At 38.3% G+C, this 15,480-nt stretch overlaps 1 protein-coding gene across 1 annotated transcript; it reads left to right on the top strand.

Moving 5' to 3' along the window:
* The first annotated feature begins 1,877 nt into the window (after window positions 1-1,877).
* ddx4 (DEAD (Asp-Glu-Ala-Asp) box polypeptide 4) lies at window positions 1,878-11,113 on the top strand. Its single transcript, XM_042731968.1, is given in 26 exon segments — window positions 1,878-1,881; window positions 2,875-2,930; window positions 3,599-3,631; window positions 3,633-3,660; window positions 4,286-4,310; window positions 4,394-4,425; window positions 4,428-4,468; window positions 4,713-4,752; window positions 4,842-4,869; window positions 4,968-5,014; window positions 5,226-5,270; window positions 5,373-5,408; window positions 5,502-5,546; window positions 5,643-5,775; window positions 6,293-6,464; window positions 7,875-7,901; window positions 7,903-8,001; window positions 8,003-8,047; window positions 8,615-8,662; window positions 8,846-8,918; window positions 8,921-8,983; window positions 8,986-9,013; window positions 9,504-9,569; window positions 9,602-9,776; window positions 10,138-10,245; window positions 10,754-11,113. Coding segments are annotated over 26 exon segments (1,581 nt in total). The 3' UTR covers window positions 10,838-11,113.
* Window positions 11,114-15,480: the final 4,367 nt, after the last annotated feature.

Here is a 15,480-nt window from a genome sequence, read left to right as displayed (position 1 = left end):
AACGTTTTTTGTTCTATGCACTTGAGCACTCATTGGCTCTTACTTTTGTTTTCATTTTTTAGTACGCAATTCCTGCTTGATTATACAATTCAAAATATCTGCCTATTTAATGGATTTGAATGTACACTTAAAATTCAAATGCACTTATGTTTTACTTGCAGGTCTGAGCTCTAGAGGTGCAGACGGAGGATTCAAGAGCTTTTATACAGGTTCTCTCTCCCGTTTTTGTATATAGTTCATTGCAACTACTTTTTAAGACAAAAGCAAATACACAGTAATTTACCGCAATCCCTACTGTCCTGCAGACTTCACTTTCAACCCTCCTCCAACACACTGTCTGTAGTTAAGTAATCCTGAATGCCTTGACTAGCTGGTTCACATGTGTTTGATTGAGGTTGGAGATGCTAACTTTATGCTCATTAAGCTGCTGCTTTTAGACGGCCTGCTTTTCTCCTCTTAATGCTGCTTTTAGACGGCCTGCTTTTCTCCTCTTAATTCAATCCTAATACATGCAGATTCTCTAAATTCCACTACCTAGAGTAAATCCTGTAACAACATGCATTTTCTGAAGGATGTGTACAGAACATGGTTAATCATTCAGTAGAGGAGTGGCAACTGTTTATTTGCGCTTATCAAATCTCTTTAAAGCAGCAATTCACAAAATTCTTTAAACTTGAAGGAATTACTGTAAAAGGAAACCAAAACAAAAAAAATTTGTTTTCATTTTTCTGTTTCTATGAATTTGTTCTGGAATCCTGAAGGGAAATTGTTGCAACGCTCCAGAACACAACTAAAATTGTCACACATGCAACAAAATGTGCTAACACATGTGCTTTTAAATAAATTTACTAGTAGGGATGCTCTGATCAGGATTTTTGCAGCCGATACGGAGTACAGATTTCTTGTCATGGTGATCAGCCGATACTGATTTCTGATGCTTCAAGCTTTATACAATAACATAAGTACTGTTTTATAAATGATCACAGATTATTCCTTTACAGTGAACATTTTTAATATGGCTTTTAAAATGGGGTTTATGCATACCATTTATATCAGGATACTTATAATAGACAAAATACAAACAAATGGAGCAGTTTTTGATGCAGTCCGCAAGGTTTATTTTAAACCTTATCCAATAGTAAACTGTGGAGGACAGAAATAAACATTTGATCTAAATTTAAAAGTGTGATGTAACTTAAACATCGTCCAATACTAGTCTGAGCAGAACCAAAAAAAAACAAAAAAAAAAAACATTTATACTCCTTAATGAACTAATTGGAGTAGTTTGATGCAACATGTTAGGTTTAATTTAACATTGTCCAATGTTAGAGAGAGGACAAAAAAAAGAACATTAAACGTCCGACATGAAGTGTGATGTAATTCAAAAAAGGCTTAATACTGTCTAATATAAGACTGAAGAGGAAAAAATAAATAGAATCGGCTCCGAAGAGGTTTTCCGTCCTCCACGCTGTGCCAACTCAGCACCCCACACGCAACGACCAGCCCCCTTGTATTTGAATCCACAACACAAATCAGACTAGAACCATTATAATCAGAACACACTTCATAAATAAAATTACAATCACCAGAATGACCTGGTTATCTGAATGGAAATATAATCAGAGTCACTTAAGAATGCGTATCAAATTCAATCTAATTTATACTAAATACAGCTCATTGGAACAAAGCTCTTCTAAAAACTGAGTAATTCTGTAATTTGACATGTTATTTGGCTCCTAATTATGTTTTTGGGAGTCAGTGGTCTGGAACCCTGTGTTGGTTGTCACAAGTTTATTAGAAGCAGTAATTACTTAAGCAATTCACGTTATTAAGTTTAAAATTGTATATATCAGATTCTGTTGTGATTTGGAGTAGAGATGGGTGATATGGGCTTAAAAGTATATCACGATAATTTTTCTGGTATTTATTTGCATTGACTATATCAGTGGCGTTAATTCAGGGAATCCACTAAGAGACAAAAAAATCCTGTTTGTTTAGAGAGAAGTATTATCTTCCCTGATTTTACACTGGTGATGTGAGCATTACTGAGTACACACGTAATGTAATGACTATTTAATTCATACTGGAAACCGGAGGGCGCTACACACTCGTTGCAGAAGTAATTGCACTGATAATGCTCCAGGAAATCCCTCAAACAAAGTAATACAGTTTATCACTGTAGCTGAATAAAACACAGATAGAGAAAACTGAGGAAACTGGAAGACATTAAACATACAATACTGTGACAATGTTTTTTTTTTTCTTTTGTTCAAGCACTCTTGGGTATTTTTCTAAGGATGAGGTATATTTATAATGCAGTGCAAAATGACAGCCTGTATATATTACTATAAAATAGTATGATTTTCTGCCTCGTTCTGTGATATGAAACCACGTCTGATCGAAGTTAGTTCAAACACTCAACTGATGTTATGAAGTTAATTTGGAGAAAAAGCATGTCAAATAAATGATATCTTTGATGGAACACAGTTCTGTAAACAGACTCCTATACATGCAAAAACTGTGCTACTGTAGTACCTTTTATTTAAGGCTCAGACCAATTTTTGTCGCACTGTACAACAAACCCTGACCAAACCAGTTCCGTCGTTTTAGTGATATATTTCCTCCACAACTTCACGTCCACCTTACTCTGCGATGTCGCTATGCACGGTCGAATACAGAACTGTGAAAAACAACTAGGCTCTATCGTTTTTGTGGGAAGACTAATTCTTATCGTGGGGGAAAATTTTTTACGGTACAAAAGAAAATCGCAAACGATAGATATCGCCCATACCCCTAATTTGGAACTGTGATTCCTGAAGTTACTGTAATAATACAGCTCTAAATCAGACCTAAAGTGTGTGCTTGTGTTTGTAGATGGTGATGGTGGCTCATGGAAGACGACTGCTGGTGGATGGATTTCAGGGGCAGAGGTGAGTAGGTGAACTTTTTATTAAATAATAAAGCGTTCACACAGACAGTAGTTTCATCAACACCTAAGAGCAGTGTTTCTCATCCCTGTTCAGGAGCCCCTACAGCTGCTGTAGTTTAAAAATATTACAAATTTGTAGTGAAGTTTGAATTACCTTTATAGATGTTGGACCACATTTCTTTTCTTTCCAAGTAATATTTAGCACAAGTAGCCAAGGACATTGTACACAAAATGTTGTGTGAAAAACTGAATATGAATGTTTACATACAAATTATGATTTACCCAAAACTTTTACACTAAAAGTTAATTCTACATTAATGAAGAAAAAAAGTTTGTTTGAGTGATGAAAGGCGAAAAGAAATAAAATCACTTGTGTTAAAACGAGGTTAAGAACAACCCATGTTAGATACAAAGTTTAAGAAATTTGGATGTGTATATGAATAATTTAACCAATTATTAAGTGAATTTGAGAACGCTTTAGTGTAAAGCAGCCCTGATTAGGGAGGTGCAGAACTACGTATTTTTTAAAGTCTTTTCAGAGGGTTGTGTAAACAACAAAGAATTACACATTTAAACTTTGTAAATCTGAATCCAAAGTTGTTTGTGTGCCTCTGCTGTAAGCTTATGTACATCGTATTAGACCAGCGTTGCTTATGATATGCTTTTAAGGAGGAGCAGGGCGGATCACGAGGAGGAAGAGGAAGGCTTCAGAAATACCTTTTTAAAATCAGGTGATATTACCTTCTTCCTTCATTCCCCTCAACAGAAGTCTGTTTTTAAGGCTTTCAGTCCCAATTGTTATATTATAACCTCAAAAAAAAAAAAAAAAAAAAAAAGAAAAAAAGAACAAAGCTGCCTCTAAAATGATGTAATTTGGAAAAGCTCTTTTCACTCATTGCAATGTTTTGAGCTCATCTTCCAAATCTTTCTCTGGGTGAAATCATGTTTACTACTGTAAAAGACATGAGTGTGAGACTGAATCTCTCCAATGCCATCGTTGCAAACCCTTGAAGTGCACTGTGGGATAGTCACCACAACAAGGGTTTGTTTCCAGATAAAATCTCTTTCCTTTCTACCACGCTGTTTAGAGAGGATACACTGTAAACTACTTAATTGAAAAGTGACCGTCACATTTATGATAATGTGACCCAGGTTGGCGACTCTATTATTAGTTGTAGCACAAAATGAACATCAGAAGGTGTATTTAAAAGCAGTATAGCTTACAGAAATTCCTGACAATATTTGACAAATGAGAAAAATAATTAGGGGTTATCAGTTTTAACTTATTATGTGCAGTCTTGCATGTATGCATTTTAAATAAGGATTTTAACATGAGGTTCTTGCTTATTTTTTCAGAAACTGATGAAAATGGCAACGATGAGGTTAAGGTTTATTATTTTTTTTTCACAAATGTTTTTATGACTCTTATGCTGCATTGTTTCATGCACCCCATCTCTTTGATGCAGGTTGGAAAGATGGTGAAGGCAAAGGAAGAGGTCGGGTGGTTTCCGTGGTGGTTTCCGCGGGGGTTTTTCGCGCGTGGTTTCCGTGATGGTTGGTTTTTGGAATAAATTAATTGGAATTTGCTATTTACGTGAGAAAATAGCCATGCACGTTTCTTGTCATCTCTTTCTGCTATGTATGAAGTTGGGTGCCGTGAGGCAATGTGAACTGTAGTTTAGCGCTCATACACATTTAACCACAAAACATTGCCTTTGACCAATCATAGTAAAATTGTGTAATGATGTGTTTCATTTAATGTCCATTGCTTTGTTTTTTTAAGGTGGCAATGAAAGAGACTGGGAGAAGAGGCTTTGGAAGAGGTGATGAATTTTAGTTTTACATCTGTGTACCGTTTTTTCCCAATTTAAAATGTTTTTTTCACATAAATTGTTTTTTGTTTATCTTCCAGAAAATGACGAAAATGGCAACAGATGGGGGGTAATTTCTTTTTTTCCCCGAACTGTTTGTTGCAGGCTGTAAATTACATGAAGGAAAAGAAATAAATCTCTTCGTTTCACGTTGTAAATTACGTCAATTTCCGGGGTGGTTTACTGGAAGGCTTCCGTGGGGGCTTCCGTGATGGTGAGTTGTAGTTATAGTGTGATGTGATGGTGGCCCGGAAGACACGAGGTGTGAATCTAGCACAGCTATGTAGAAAGTTGGTTGTCTGGGGCAATGGTAAAATTATATAGTTTTAGGTTATATATAGTACATGTTTTGACCACAGCTGGCTTTGACCAATTTCCTTGAGTCATGTCATTTCATTTTAAATATTTATGTCCTGCCTTTTAAGGTAGTGGTGATGAGGAGACAGGAAAAAGAGGCTTTGGTAGAGGAGGTAACATTTTAATATTCATGTGCTTTTTTTATTATTTTTTTTTTTTAGTAGTTGGTAATTTATCTTAAGGGTTCAATTGAACTCTCTTTAATGACACTGTAGGTTTCAGAGGCCGGAATGAGGAAGTGTTTTCCAAGGGTAATTTACTGCATTTGTAGTAACTAGTAAGTAATAAACCTTTGCGTTTTAATTGTCTTAGTTTTCTTGGTTTTTTTTTCCCTAACTGCCCAGCCTCAACAGCAGACAAGCCAGATCCAGAAGCAGGTGAAAATGCAGGTGGGTCATTTTCCTTCAATGCAAGTCATTGCAAGAGTTATAGTTGACTTGTTTTATATCCAGAATAAACTAACCTTGTGTTTCTGTTTCTTGTAGGACCCAAGGTTGTCTATGTGCCGCCTCCCCCTCCAGAAGAGGAGAGTTCCATATTTTCCCATTATGCCTCAGGCATTAATTTTGACAAATAATGATGACATTCCATTGGCTATAAAAAAATTGTAGGACCAGAGTTATTTGGATTATTCACAATTCGATTTGATTATCCTTCACAAGCTTGCAAATTTTGACTATTAGAAGTTGTGGTATCAGTGCGATTTGTATGTACTAAATTGATCATGTTGCCATTTTGTGGCGTCAGTTCCAGTGCTTCCCATAGGGTGTTGAAATGAAAACCTTTCTGTGTGGCATTGTGATACAGATGTGGCCTATTCTGCATCGATGCAGTAATGGACCATAATCTATTATAGCCTACTGCTGTTTCTCTAAATGCAAACGCTTAGTCCAGTTTAAGGTGTCAATCTGGAACACATCTAAATGATGCCTGTCCTTTTGTGAATGATCTCAGTTGCTGAAATTTTACAAGACATCTGATAGGGGGGAAAAAATAAATCATTGTCTACACACAGGCTCATTTCTACGAGCTGTTTTTGTTACATAGCATGTTCAGAAGCTATGAAAAATGGGGCAAAAATGGCTACAAATTCCAACATGCTTGCGTACATCAAAATAAAATAAATTCCATCAAGCACTATCTCTCTCTTACAGACTTTTGATGAAGCAGGACTTTGTGAATCACTGAGAAAGAATGTAACGAAGTCTGGATATGTGAAGCCTACTCCTGTCCAGAAACATGGAATCCCCATTATTTCTGCTGGACGAGATCTAATGGCTTGTGCCCAGACCGGATCAGGAAAAACTGTAAGAGCAACCCTCTGACACATGCTGTTCTTATTACATGCCAATCTTCATTCTGATGCAGGGCTCGCCATTAAACGATTGTCGGGGACAAGTGGATTTTGTGAAGGGGCAAGTGAACCGAGAATTTTACTTGCCCGACCGGACAAGCAACCTGATTAAAATTTTAATAACAAACAATAACTAGAGCAGCATGGAAACTTTGGCGAGAATGATTCTGATTGTATTACTTCATGTAAACAGTGACTAATAACGGATAATGTATTGACAGTATCAAGGTCGCGTCAGTTGAGGCTCATGCAGCCTGTCTGACTCATGGAGAAATCAAAGCTATAAGCGCAACAGCACACACAAAGAAACAAACATACTGCGGTAGAAAGAGAAATGTTCTATGTAATATATGCAACATCACACGACCAAGAGTCATGTTTTCCCCGACTTTCCAGCAGGATTGCAAATGTGATTATGATTTTTTATACAGCTTTAGTTCAATAAACAAAGATTAAACTGACTTACTTTTTAGACACATTATTGACTGTTTTTTTCCATTTTGCTCCTTTCGCTAACGAAAATAGTTCTAAGCAAAGCCACAGCAGAACAGGTCATGCATCTCCGAGCAACACACAACAGTCTTTCATTACTGAATGATTCAGCATTTTTGAATGAGTCAATGATTCAGTGAGCCATTCGTAAAGACTGTCATTTGCTTCATTTATTGAATGAATCAGCCATTTGAACGAATTGGTTGAATCAGTGGATCACTCATTAAAACCACCACCTATTGGTGGTTTAATTTCATATTATATATCATTTGCTTAAAGTAGCATTGTCATTTTGTGTCAAAAAACATGCATTAAATAATAACAGGATTTTGCAATTTCTTGGTACAAAGAACCTTATGGGACTTCATTAAAAACGCTCAGGAGTAAATACATCTAAATGGCACTTTCGATGCAGCTTCTGTTTCCTCTGCAGTGGAAAGATAAAGTTTGATACTGATTTCATTTGAATAGTAACAACCATATAGTGTCTTATTCTAACTTAATGTATTGATCAAATTTAAGAATTTGATGTAAATGGTGACATGTACGTTTAATCAGGTTAGGAAAATATTGTCCTTCATAGAAGTTAAAAGCGTAACGGCAGTCTATTTAAGGCAAATACACAAATGCTGATTAAAGTAATACCTAACAGAGCACTGATGAGACTTTTGCTTCAGAATGAGTTACATGTAAAAAAAAAAAAATGTACAAGTAACTTTTTTTTTTTTTTTTTTTTTTTTTTTACTCTAAAAAGTGAATGACTGATTTACTTGTCTGAAGGACAAGCACATCAAAGCTTAATGTCGAGCCCTGTGATGTGGTTTGTCAGTGATGGTAATTACTGTTTGCTTGCTCTGTGCCATCACCTCAGGCGCGGCCTTTCCTGCTGCCCATTCGTACTACAGCGGCTGATGGCTGATGGGAGTTGGGTGAGCCCCCAAGTTCAGCGAGGTGGTCAGGAGCCGGAGGCCCTTAATTGTGTGGCCCCCACCAGAGAGCATCATCAATCAGATCTATCTGGAGGCCAGGAAGTTTGCCTATTGGGTACACATTTTAGAATTTTCACAGGCGATTTCATTAACATTATGTAGTGTTTAAATTCATAATAATCAAAACTTAAAAAAATATAAATTAAAATGCTTGGAATTAAAATTTTTAAATGTATATGTGAAAACAGAAAAAAATTAAGCAGTTTTATGCAACAAAAAGACACTTACAGATAGTAAAAACTTTTCATACAAGACCGTTAATTTTTATCTCCATGTGTTTGCACTAAACTCTCTGTTCTGCTTCTGGGCATAGAGACATGAATCCACCTTAAAATCAATAGAAAAATAAAATACTAAGTAAACCTGCAATTTTCCCTTTTGAATTTTGACTACAGTACATTATGCACAGTAGGCTGGGGTATTGATAAACAGATTTTAGAAGTCACCTTTATTTATATAGCTCTTGTTAACCTTTTTACAAGTGGTGGATTCTGATTCATAAGGTCCTTATTGGCTTAGTCCACACTATGGACTCATGAGGTCCTCATCTATTCCATATTGCTTGTAGCTTCCCAGTTTAAAAATGATGGCAATATAAAATGTGGTTTTGAATCTTGTGTAGGACCTGTGTGCGTCCTGTGGATTGCTTGACATCATTGGTCGTGGAAAGGTAATTAAATATTTTTTTTTCCCCTGCCAAATGTATTTAATAAATGATAGATTATATAATGTGGCTTATACTACTAATAAAAATAATAATAATTATTATTATTATTTCCCTTAAGTATTTTAATAAATTATGGATTATATTTAATGTTGCTATGTGTCTTGTTGTTTTTGATTTTTCTGTCAGGTTGGCCTGAGTAAGCTGCGGTATTTGGTTCTTGGATGAAGCAGACGAATGCTGGACATGGGCTTCGGAGCCAGATATGCGTAAAGCTAGTGGGATCTCCAGGGCATGCCTTCAAAGAGGATCGACAAACCCTCATGTTCATGCCACCTACCCTGAAGATATTCAAAGGTCTGTCTCTGACAGAAACGCTTTAAAGCCCATTCACGTTGTAACAACAGATGGCCCAGACACATTTGTCAGGTTTTGTCTGATTGGTTGTTACCCTTGTCTGCGCTTGTTTTTGCGGATTAAGCATGTTGAATCTGTATTTTTATTTATTTATTTTTTTAAATGTGCGAGAAAGTGGTTGGTCTGCGTCTGTTGGTGAGGTTTGAATTTCCTTTAAAGGCTTATTCTTCCAGAAACTGATTGTTCCAAACCTGTTTATCTGTGTTCTTTGGAACACATAAGATGCTAAATGTTCAAGCTGCTTTTTGAAACAAGTGTAAAACCACACAACTCAATGACCAGATTTTGAAAATGTTTTGCACATCTCTATTCAGTGATGTCAAAAACCAAATACATAAAATACCATATTTTGAAAATGTTTTGCACATCTCTATTCAGTGATGCTTTCATGGCTTCAGGAGTGATATATGCATCATGTGTTGTATGATAGGATGGCAGCAGATTTTTTGAAAGTGGACTACATTTTCCTTGCTGTTGGTGTGGTTGGTGGAAATACGTCCATCGCATTGGAAGAACTGGACGCTGCGGGAACATTGAGCAGGTCCAGCATGTCGTGAATTTCGACCTGCCCAGCAGCATCGATGAATACGTCCATCGCATTGGAAGAACTGGACGCTGCGGGAACATCGGTCGGGCTGTGTCCTTTTTTAACCCAGAGTCAGACACTCCATTAGCTCGCTCTCTGGTCAAAGTTCTGTCTGGGGTTTGTAATTTTCATATTCCATCCAAGACACTTAACAGCAGTATTTATTCTTTAATTATGTAATCTTATTTAATTGTGCACATTCATAATGTGCCTATAAAATCACTCTGTATGAAGAACGGATATAAATTGGGTTTTTATCCACATAAATATTGAGCAATGTAAAAACAGCACATTTAATATGGTCAACGCTCAAATTTGTTTGCTTGACTTTCTACAAAAAACATTGGTTTACCATATTTAATGTACTCAAAAATAAAAACTAATGGAATATTTTTAATGATAAATGTTGCAGATTCTGTGCGGGAATGTCTGTTATACAGAGATCTTAATAAAACGTCCATAAACTTTCATCTCCCAGGCCCAACAGGAGGTTCCCAAATGGCTGGAGGAAATTGCTTTCAGTGCTCATGGGACAACAGGCTTTAACCCACGTGGAAAAGTGTTTGCGTCTACAGACACTCGGAAGGTATGGCGTATCACTTCTCATGTGACTGCCAGAACTAGGGGTGCTCCGATCAGAATTTGAGGCCGATCACAGAAAGCAGAATCTGCCGATCTGATCACCGATACCAATCTTTTTAAATCATGGGGAATTATTTATAGTGATCATCCAATCAAGATTTTTAGACGTTTATTCAGGGCCTGAATTTCATTTTTTGAAAATAAATTCCTCTGTTAGGTGACTCATCATAGAAGATTAATTATTTTCATAATATGAGTGGAGAGTGCTGCACAATATTTTTTTTTTATTTTTTTTTTCAAAAATGTACATTTATCTCACCTAAATGTTTGATCATGCACTGTATTTGTTTTTACAATCGTGTAATTGTTGCACAATAGCTTACACAGCGCAAGCCTGATTTTGTGAGCTGTATGTGAAGTATCCGATCAATAGGAGCACCCTTAGCCTGAACCCCCGTTTTGAACTTAATCTGCTGTAATTTGATGCATGTCTCCATGGCTTTTGCTTTAAGGGGGGATCTTTTAAGACAGATGAGCCACCGCAAGCATCCGCTCCAAGCCCAGCAGTGGCTGCAGATGACGAGGAATGGGAATAACTACTTACACCTTATGTTCTATTATGTAGAGTTATTTTATTTTTATATTTGTGAGTTTATTCATTTCTCCACATTGTTAAAATGTTGAATGATTAAGGTAGCTTTGCAGTAAAGCAAAAAAAAAAGTCACATTCTGAAAACTGTAGGTTTGATCTGAAGGACAGAGTATTAATCAAGACATGATACCTTTTAGCAGTTTGGTTTGAATGACCTGATTTTTGTCACCTATTTGATTTACGAGCACATCTGGATTAGTGGATTTTTATCAAACTAAAACTCTAACATACAGTTGTACCATATCAATCAGTTCTGTTGTTAAATGTGACAGTTTGCCGGTTGTTTTCTTGACAATTTTGTCTTAACATCAAAGTATGTAAAAATTATTTATTGGTAACTGTGATCAAAGAAGACTAAAAATACACTGAACAAAATTATAATCGCAACTTGTTTTTGCTCCCATTTTCACAGAGCTGAACTCAATGATTCAAGACACAAGGCCTATTTCTCAAACAAGCAATAAATCTGTCTAAATCTGTGTTAGTGGGAGTCACTTCTCTTTGCTGAGTTAATCCATCCACTTACAGGTGTGGCATATCTAGATGCTGATTAGACAGCATGATTATTGCACAGTGTGCCTTTTAGCTGGCCACAGCCAAAAGGCTAATTAAATGCAGTTTTTATCACATTGCTACAATGCCACAGATGCTGCAAGTCTCTGAGGGGAGCCGGTAGAGCTAAGGTTCGCGGAATTGAATGTCTGCTTCTCTACCATAAGCTGAATTTTGGTAGTCCTTATCCAACCGCCTCTACAACCAAGAGACCACGTAACCATTGCCCAGCCCAGGACTCCCTACATCCAGCAGCTTTCCACTCCCCTCCAAGATCGCCTGAGACCAGCCACCCAGATGCCAGCCGCTGCAGCAATCAGCCTGTATAACTTCTCAAAGAATTTCTCTGCAATAAACTGTCAGAAACCGCCCCCAGGGAAGCCCATCAGCATGCTCACTGGCCCCCACTGTACCCCCACCTGACTGCAGTTTGTCAGTCAGAATCGACTTGAGTGGCAAATGTCTCATCATTCGATGGTGTCTGGTACTTTGAGAGGTGGTTCTCTTCTTCAATGGATGAATCCCGGTTTTCACTGTACAGGCGCAGTATGCTGACAGCATGTATGGTGTTGTGTGGGTGAGCGGTTTGCTGATGTCAATGTTGTGGATCGAGTGGCCCGTGGTGGGGTTATGGTATGAGCAGGAGTATGTTACGGACAACGAACACCGGTGCATTTTATTGATGGCATTTTGAATGCACAGAGATAATGTGATGAGATCCTGAGCCCCATTGTTGTGCCATTCATCCACAAACATCACCTAATGTTGCAGCATGATAAATGCACGGCCCCATGTTGCAAGGAGGATCTGTACACAATTCCTGGGAAGCTGAAAAACATCCCAATTCTTGCATGGCCAGCATACTCACCGGACATTATCACCCACTGAGCATGTTTGGGATGCTCACCCATGGATACTGACAGCGGTTCTAGTTCCTGCCCGATATACAGCAACTTCTCACACAGCCATTGAAGAGGAGTGGACCAACATTCCACAATCAACAACCTGATCAACTCTATGAAGGAGATGTTGCACTGCGTGAGGCAAATGGTGGTCACACGAGAGAAATAGGCCTTTTGTCCCCCCAATACAGTAAAACTGCACATTTTAGAGTGGCCTTTTATTGTGGCCAGCCTAAGGAGAAGTGCTCACTAACATAGATTTAGACAGATTTGTGAACAATATTTGAGAGAAATAGGCCTTTTGTGTACACAGAAAAAGTCTTAGATCTTTGAGTTCAGCTGCATGAAAAATGGGGGCAAAAAACACTTATACTCTTGGTGTTGCATTTATAATTTTGTTCAGCCAAAAATGTACTGGAATATAATTACAAGTACTCATAATGCTTGAAAAGGCTTTATCGCATACCACATACGACATTTCTGGCGTAAAGAGTCAGCATTTGCAGGTTAGCCCTTCTTTTCAGGACCTCTGCAATCTGACTAAGTATGCTCTGGATCAACTTCTACAACTTGACTGATAGCAACCCATTTCTCCTTCAATACAACTTCTCAGCTCTTGACAGAATTAGTGGGTTTTTAGTTTGTCCACCACTTTGGAGGATTGCACCACAAGTTCCTCAATGGGATTAAGATCAGTGGAGTTTCCAGGCCCTGGACCCAAAAATTCAGGACCTCTGGGGCCCGGAGCGCACCGTCCGCCATCACCTGACCTGATGGCAGCGTGCTCCATCGTTTGGATAAATAAACTTTGAGTCGTCACCAAACAGTGGGTTCTTTGTCGGAAGAAGTTGCTGTCCGATGATCAGTCTTTTGACACACGCTCCCTCGTGGCTACTTTTGGCAGAATAGTGGAGTCTGGCCATACTCCCTGATGAGATTTCAACACGGTCACATGCCACCTTAGTTATCACTTCGGCCTTATGCACCGGTGCTCCATCGTGCTGGGAAAATGCATTGTTCCTCACCAACCGTTGCTGGCTGTTGGCACATAGCTGCTGCTGGAGGGTAATGGCACCATTTTGTATTCATGGCTGTTTTGGGCAGAATTGCGAGCAGCCCCACCTCCTTTGATATCAGAGAAGTAAACCCACAATACAGAATGGTGCCGTACGTTTACTGTTGGCATGACATATGCACCTGATGCGGGCCACCTTTCTCCGACAGTCCATTTCCAGATGCCTTCAAACAATCGGGAAAGGGGCCCCGGAGAGACCATTCGCCCCCGTCCTCGTAGCAGTCCATTCACCATAATTTTCTGCAGAAGATCAATCAACCCCCGATGTTTTCGGCAGGCTATTTCTCGGTTACTCTCTTGACTCCAGGCCATCTTCTCTCCCTTCCTCACTGTGCAGATGCGCTCACACCTGCTTATTGCCATTCCTGAGCAAGCTCAAAATTGGTGGCAGCACTCCTTTGATCCCCAAGAGCTGAACCCTCTTAATGAGACGCATCCCTGGTGCTTGCTGGTCCTTTCTTGGATCGCTCTCCCCGCCTTCTTTACAAGAATTGAAACCCCTTTCCTTGAAGTTCTTGATGGAACCGGCAAATTGCTGATTTAGGGGTGGGAAGCCTGGCTCATTAGGCGCTGAGTGAGTCGGATCTGGTAACCAAGGTTAGTTGTGAGAGTCGGAGTCTCAAGCGGCAGGAATTGTGGTGGGGGGAGGAATGGCCAGCCTTCCACCCCCTCAATACTACAACTGAGGTGCCCTTGAGTTAAAAGGCACCAAACCCTAACTGTCTTCATACTGCAGCATAAATGGCTGCCCATTGCTCCTGGTGTGTTCACAGTGTAAGTGTGTGTGTGTGTTCCTACTTCTTTTGGATGGGGTTAAAAAAAGCAGAGCACCTAATTCCGGTGCAGGTAAGTTACTATACTTGGCTGCATGTCACGTCACTTTCTACTTTCATCTTAGTAGACACACATCCTTGCCTCATGGCTTCATTTTTATGCAATTTCAATGATGGCTGCACGCTGCTTTGCAGGTCACCATGGTTAACACATTTGAAGAACAATGATTTCAAAGAGCATCACCCTCCTTTAATACGTCAAGCCTGCCATTCTAACCCAATCCAGCTCTGATTATAATGGGATCTCCCAGCCTTGTGCTCGCCAACATTCTCAACCTGAGTTAACAAGATGATTACTGAAATGATCTCAGCAGGTCCTTGTGAATCACAGCAACAAAATGCGGTGGAAAGTTTTTTTTGGGATTAAGTTAATTTTCATGGCAAAGAAGGATCCGTGCAATTCATCTGATCACTCTTCAACATTCTGGGAGTATATAAATTGCTAGTTAAAATAAACCATAAGCAACTTCTTTCCAATTTGTTTGTTTATGTAATTTCTCAAACTTTTGTCACACGACTCGCAGATCTACCACTAATCCTTTTCGGATCTTTATTTAGAAAGCGGTATATAAATCCAACTTTTCATTGAAATAATGAAATAAGTTTTTCTTTAATACACACCTGCACGTCTATTTGTGGAATTACGGTACGGATTCAAGAAGCGGCCAAAATGAAGACCTATATTTCAGCGGTTATTAATTAAATGTGGCCACATATTTCAGCTGTTGCATGTTTAAATGTGGCTAAAACAAGGAAATCAATAATCATACAAAAAAAAATTACATATTGACACATTATATAAAAAGATACAGTTGGACTGCGTAGTTTTGGAGAAAAAATAAAGTCTGTTAACCCCTCTGGAGTCTATGGTATTTTTTGGGGCCTGAGAAGTTTTGTCATGCCCCTGACATTTGTGCTTTTTTTTTTCAGTTTCTTATAAATATCTAAATGGCTAAAGTCTAATCTCACTGTAATCAGCACAAACTAGGCTATAATAATATGTGAGCAGCATGTATGTACATGATTGTGTTTTTGAGAAAAAAATGTTATGCGTGGTTAGTGAAAAACTAAAAATGTTAAATCACTTGAATAAGGCAAGAAAAACACATACAGAAAATTGGTTCCCAGGAATTTTGAGAACTGGAGCTTGTAGCCTAGAATTTTTTTTTTTTCTAAATGATGTGAAAATCATCTTGTTTACTCACTTACAGGAAAACAATATATT

Source organism: Cyprinus carpio, chromosome B10 (genome assembly GCF_018340385.1).
Source record: "Cyprinus carpio isolate SPL01 chromosome B10, ASM1834038v1, whole genome shotgun sequence".
Taxonomy (NCBI): Eukaryota; Metazoa; Chordata; class Actinopteri; order Cypriniformes; family Cyprinidae; genus Cyprinus; species Cyprinus carpio.
This window is presented reverse-complemented; position numbering and strand designations above follow the sequence as displayed.